We start from the raw sequence: 6,290 nt of genomic DNA on the forward strand, positions 1-6,290 counted from the left end.
GCTTAATTTCAAAGACAAACGAATGTTTGTGCAAATACCTTCCCTATTTGTAGAGCCCTATTAGCCTCGTAGATCAATTTTAATCTCCATTCCATCTGTGCTTCATGCGGATACCAAGATGCCACCTTGTAGTGGGTTGGATAGCATTCTCATAGTCACATAAAGATAGAAAAAGTTTTCAAACACAAATATAAGGTTCTCAAACACCCTATGTATATTGTTTGCTTGTTTATGAAAATAATTCTTAAAACGTGATCCTCTATGGGAGTTTTCAAGTCTTGTTTGAATTTAAAATTGTATTCCGTTGCCTCACTAGACTCTGACAACCCTAAATTTCTCAATAGACAAAGCAAGAAGGTTTTTGTAAAAAGGATAAAGAACCTAGTAAGGGAAAAAGAAGATCAGACCTTTCAAATATGGTAAGATCTAGAGAGAATAACAAGATAGTCAAAGATTGGGTAAAGATAAGAGACCTAGCCTAAGTGGAAAAGGAGAAGAGATCATTTGAAATGGTTAGAGATAACTTGCTTGTTGTCATTGAGTTGTTTATGCATTGTGTTCTCTTTATTGTGATTCACTGCTCTCTTGATCTTCATCTTGACCCTTATAACTTAGATAGAATGTCAAGAGGTAAGGGGTTGTTTTTGGGGGTTTGTAAGAATGCTATTTTCCTTTGTTTTGGGGTTTTGTTGTCCATAACCTGAGGGCTTGTCTCGTGGTATGGGCCAACGCCTTGAGTTGTATAGTTTTTTCTTCTTTTAATGAAATTTACTTAAATTAATGCTATAATATATATTTATATGTGTTATTATGTGATTAAATATTATTTTATTATTAATTTAAAATTATTTAATTATATGATGATATATATATAATTTATATTTATTTATGTATTTAAAATAGATATGCGTAGTTTTATTAAAAAAAATAGTAAGAGCTTTCATATTACATGTAATCATTTGGAATCCATTGGGACGATTTGAGACCCAATTCGTTGACTTAAAATTGCCATGGGCCATGCAATTTGTTTGGGTCGAATGAGTTCTGCTTTAGTTGGGTGCAGCCGCATAAGTTCCTTACCATGATCCATTGTTTTTTTTTTTTTTTTTTTCTTTTTAAATTATGCTCATGGAGAATCAATTGCCCATCTTAAATCTAACAATGGCATTAACAATCATGAATTCATCACCTAATCCAACCAAAGAGACAAAAACAAGAAAAAATTTGCAAGAATGGCTATGATGATTAGGCCTGTGACGATGAAGATGAAGATGAGGATCATCAAGAATCACTTTGGTAATGAAAACGATAACCATCTTAACAGAGTTTTGAATCCAAGTTGCGTTGTCTCAGTTGAGAAATTAGTGGGTGAGTTTAATCCCAAAATTCCGATTCAAAAAGCAAAAACTCCGCCAAGCACATGGTACACTGACCCTACCTTTTACGCCCTTGAGCTTGAGCATGTCTTCTACAGAGGCTGGCAGGCTGTTGGTTGGTTTTTCCTTTTTACTTTCCTTTTTTATTTTTACATAATAAAGCCATCAAATCATAATATTTAATTATATATTTTTTTCAATCAGGATATACTGAACAAATACAACACCCTCGCGACTTTTTCACTGGAAGGTAAAGCAGTTCGTGCTCTTATGTGAATTTTTGTATATACAATTTGCGTTGAAATTGATTGATTGATTCTAATTTTTTTTCTGCAGAATTGGTGAAGTAGAGTTTGTAGTTTGCAGGGATGATAAAGGCAAAGTCAATGGTTTTCATAACGTGTGTCGTCATCATGCTTCTCTTCTTGCCACTGGAACTGGCAAAACTAACTCTTGTTTTGTATGCCCTTATCATGTAAGGTTTTGTTTTTTTTTTTAAGCTGTGTTTTACATCTTAAAAATTACAAGTTTATATCGGTTGTAAATGAGAAGGAATATATAATTTTTTTTAAGAAAGATCTTAATTCAAATTTGTAGTGTTCAATTTCACGGAAAGAAAGGGAAAACCTAAGTTTTAGTGCTTTATATATGTATGGGTGAGTTATAATGGAGGTCATTTTACTCTAGAGGTCCACTTGGTTCATGATTCATTCAATTGCAAATCTTATTCTACAAAGGATAAAGGATGTCTCTGTTAGTTCACAATTTATGGTTTAACTGTTTTTTGAGTCCCTTTGGTCATCTTCTCCATGATATGAGAATCCAAATATTGTCTCCTATCATATGTGCATGTTGCAATCTCATATTGCTGTGAAACATAATAGAGTTGTATCATGGATGATAACTGGTTTTGGACTAACTGACACCAATGGCTAAATTTATTATTCAATGATTGGACTCTTGAGTCATAAACTTGTTTGTTTGCTTCTTGATTTTTATGCAATATTCTTACTATTTACAAAAACAAAGCCTTGAAAAATTAGTTGAAATAGAAATCAGTTCATGCTATTCATGTGGTATATGATGAAAAGTTCATCGCTATAGAGGGAATTACTTGTAATGTCATTATTTTACATGAAGAGCTTTTTCTTTTTCTGTCATAATCTATTAATTTCTATTTCTCTTTAACGTTTGGAATATGTATGTTACTGTTCCTTCAAATATACACAATAAATCATTTGCTTTGTAAGTTAGAATGTTTAGCTCTTTGTTGGGTCTACCTTTTTTGCATTTATTTTGTTTTGTTGGACTTGCTTCTGAAGTAGAATGGGGTCTTAATGAATATGTAGATGAAAGAAATGGAGACATCTTTGGTTTGGTGAACTTTAATATTTAATTTTATATGTTTTTTGTTGATAAATTGAAAAAGAAAATCCATTTTTTTTACTACAGGGATGGACATATGGCCTTGATGGAAAACTTCTTAAGGCAACCAGGGTAACAGGAATGCAAAACTTCAATGTGAATGTATGATATGACATTTATATGGTAGCAATCTTATTTGTAAAGCATTATCCAAACGAAGGGAATAATTTTGTTGATTTTTCTGGCCATGGAGGGTAGGAGTTTGGTCTTATACCACTGAAAGTAGCTACATGGGGGCCATTTGTTTTACTCAATATAGACAAAGAGTTGATATATCACCAGGAAGTTGACAGTGATAAAGTGGCAAGTGAGTGGCTTGGTAGCTGTGCAGAGATACTGAGTCTCAATGGAGTTGAATCATCATTAAGTTATTTGTGCAGACGTGAATACACAATTGAATGCAACTGGAAGGTATAAATAGGCATCTAGAACTTTAATATATGCCCAAGCTTAATCAACACAATTCTATATTCTTCTTTTATGGTCACCTTTGAAATTTTGTTATGATCATGACATTTCAGGTATTCTTGTCATAGCATTAAGGAATGTCATCAGTTTTTAAACTCAAGTTTGTCTTTGCAATTAAATTATAATTTGTGATTGAGAATGATCGGACATTGCAATAAAAATAAGCTATCTTCAAATCAGTGGCCATAAACTGTTTCAAATTGTGTTTTTACATGAACGATTCTTGGAATGATGGCAATCTTTTTTTTTCTTCTTCTAGGTATTTTGTGACAACTACTTAGATGGTGGTTACCATGTTCCATATGCACATAAAGGTCTTGCTTCCGGTCTTAAGCTTGATTCCTACTCAACCTCAGTATGTTTCTCTGCTTTAAACAAATACCTGGGTTCATTCAAATACAAGATATTTTTATGGGGGATATATTTTTATTTAATCACAATTTTGTTCAATGGACTTGATATGCAATTTGTTGTTCAACATCTGTTATCATTGTACTGAAGTCAATGCTTTTTATTGTACAGATATTTGAAAACGTTAGCATTCAAAGATGTGAAGGTGGTTGTACAGAAAGCAAAGATGATTTTGGTCGCCTTGGATCTAAAGCTTTATATGCTTTCATTTATCCGAATTTCATGATTAATCGGTACTTGATTGATAATTATTCATGTCTGTTTGTTGTGTAATAAGTAGTGATGCTATCTTTTCTCCCATATAATAACTTGAGCGTTTTGGGTTCTTATAGATATGGACCATGGATGGACACTAATCTGGTAATACCTTTGGGACCTAGAAAATGCAAAGTGGTATTTGACTACTTTATCGAATCTTCTTTGAAGGTAATTTTCAGATTCTTTATTATTTCTTATGGTATTTTGAATCCTTGCACACAATATGTCAGTACAATATAGTTTAGTGATTAGTATAACTTACAAAGGAAAAAAGAATGATAATTACTTTAAATCCAAAGCACTGTTGAGAAATGGACCCTATGGACCAATTCCATTATCAAGTAAATATCGTCACCTTTGCGTGTTGGTACAAATTGTTGGTGAAAAAAAAAAACATCTTGTTTAAGGTTAGAGATCTGATTTCCACTCCAAGATTTGAAATTCTGAAATCCCTTGAGAGAAACAAAATGTGATTTAGGTTGGCCATTCCTATCATTACCTTTCTTGCTTATGGGACAATTTTTCCCCCTTCAAATGAAATGAATTGTGTTTACTGACCGACAAGACAAAGAATCGTGTTTGGAACTAGCTTACCAGAATCCCCTTGCCAGCCTTGGTCTTAGAAGGTTTTCATGTCAAACCATACCTTTCATTAACCAACCCAAAGCAAGCATGTGAGATTTTTAAATACAAATTAATTTAATTTAACAACTCTATCCACCCCATAAAAGCACTTATTTAATTGATCCCGTCCTTGGTTAGTATACAAGTGATTTGCTTCCTAAACCTCTTACTTCACTACAAGAATTCTAAGTTATTTCCTTGGGGATATGTCTTTGATTGTTAGTAACATATCTCCATGTTTATTCATGAGGGAACTGTAGGTTTAGTATAAACTTACCCAAAAAAAAGAATTAGTAGGCAATTTATTTGTAAAATTTGTTTATGCACATTTAGTTTTATCGTTCATATAGGGTGCTACTCTTATGTTACATAATGATTCTTAGCCTAAATATTGAAATCAATGCATTTAGGTCTTTTAATTTCAATCTTATTCTGGCTTAACATATTCATTTCAAATTTACTCTGGGCTCCTATTTTCCTTTTCGGGGTTCAGGATGACACAAATTTCATTGAGAAAAGTCTTGAAGATAGTGAGAAAGTGCAGGTAATAACAAAGATCATCACTTGCCCATTTCAATAAATTTAGAAACTGGTGTTCATGTTACCAAATATTTTGACTCATGCCTGGCTTCATGGATATGTAGATGGAAGATATTACTCTTTGTGAAGGTGTTCAGAGGGGCCTCGAGTCTCCGGCTTATTGTAGTGGCAGATATGCACCCACTGTTGAAATTGCAATGCACCATTTTCATTGTTTGCTTTATGAGAACCTCATTAACTAGATCTCATTGTGTTGCATTTTAAATAATGTAAATGTTTACTTTGTTTTTTATTACAGACAATAAAACTTAAATTCTTGTTCTGTTAGTTAGATCTGCTCCATGTTCTGGGCAGCTCAGTGTCTATGGTATACCTAAAAAATAGTTAAGGCAAAAAACAAAAACCCGAAGGCTTTTCTGCATGCCAAAGTTAGGAGAGGCTAAACTCGGTCGTTACAATAGTGAGCCGTCCTGAAAATGGGAAGTCTGGGTTGGGTTATGGGTCACACCGGCCCCCTTGCCATGTCTACGCAGGGTTTCTAATTTTCTCCATAAAATATCAATAATTTGAGTAAGATAAAACTTATCAAAAATACCCTTCAAATAATATCTTGATTTGATGAGTTACAATTTCATAATTGATAATGCATATTAATTTGTTTAGCCAAAGACTATATTATACAACAACCTGAAATATACTATTGGTGATAGTCGCTACTTATGAATTTCGTATCTATAAATAAAGAATTGCCTTGATCATAATAAACAAACTCCCAAGTAGGAGAGTATGTTGATCAACTCCGATCTTGATCTTACTCTTCTTTTAAATTTGAAAAAACATTTAGCCCAAAGTTCTTTCTTTTAAGTAAGAAATATATTGACGTGAAGAAAAAAAAAAAATACAAGATCCACCAAGGCCACACTCACTAGAACAAGCCTTGAAAGAGAAGAACAAACATAAAGCAATAAACACAATCCGGGCATGTTTTGGAAGAGAAAAGCAAGAACATGGCACAAAAATTGAAGCCAAAATCACCAGCGTCAATGCAATTAAGGCACATGCTGCACGACTTTTTTTCTTTTTTTTCAAGCAAATTGTTGGCACAAAATGCCCTCTAACATGCATCCACATGTTTCTTGAGGTTCACATGTAGAACCTCAACATATGAGATCCATTCTTATCTTTTAG

The 6,290-nt window shown here is 33.0% G+C and overlaps 1 protein-coding gene across 1 annotated transcript; it reads left to right on the forward strand.

Moving 5' to 3' along the window:
• Positions 1-1,115: 1,115 nt before the first annotated feature.
• LOC123194771 (choline monooxygenase, chloroplastic) lies at positions 1,116-5,429 on the forward strand. Its single transcript, XM_044608171.1, has 10 exons — positions 1,116-1,491; positions 1,581-1,626; positions 1,713-1,851; positions 2,829-2,903; positions 3,000-3,212; positions 3,529-3,624; positions 3,792-3,913; positions 4,013-4,106; positions 5,056-5,106; positions 5,207-5,429. Exons 1-10 carry the CDS (start codon positions 1,233-1,235, stop codon positions 5,342-5,344), a joined length of 1,233 nt encoding a protein of 410 aa, XP_044464106.1. The 5' UTR covers positions 1,116-1,232; the 3' UTR covers positions 5,345-5,429.
• The last annotated feature ends 861 nt before the right edge of the window (positions 5,430-6,290 follow it).

This window comes from Mangifera indica, chromosome 13, assembly GCF_011075055.1.
Source record: "Mangifera indica cultivar Alphonso chromosome 13, CATAS_Mindica_2.1, whole genome shotgun sequence".
Classification (NCBI taxonomy): Eukaryota; Viridiplantae; Streptophyta; class Magnoliopsida; order Sapindales; family Anacardiaceae; genus Mangifera; species Mangifera indica.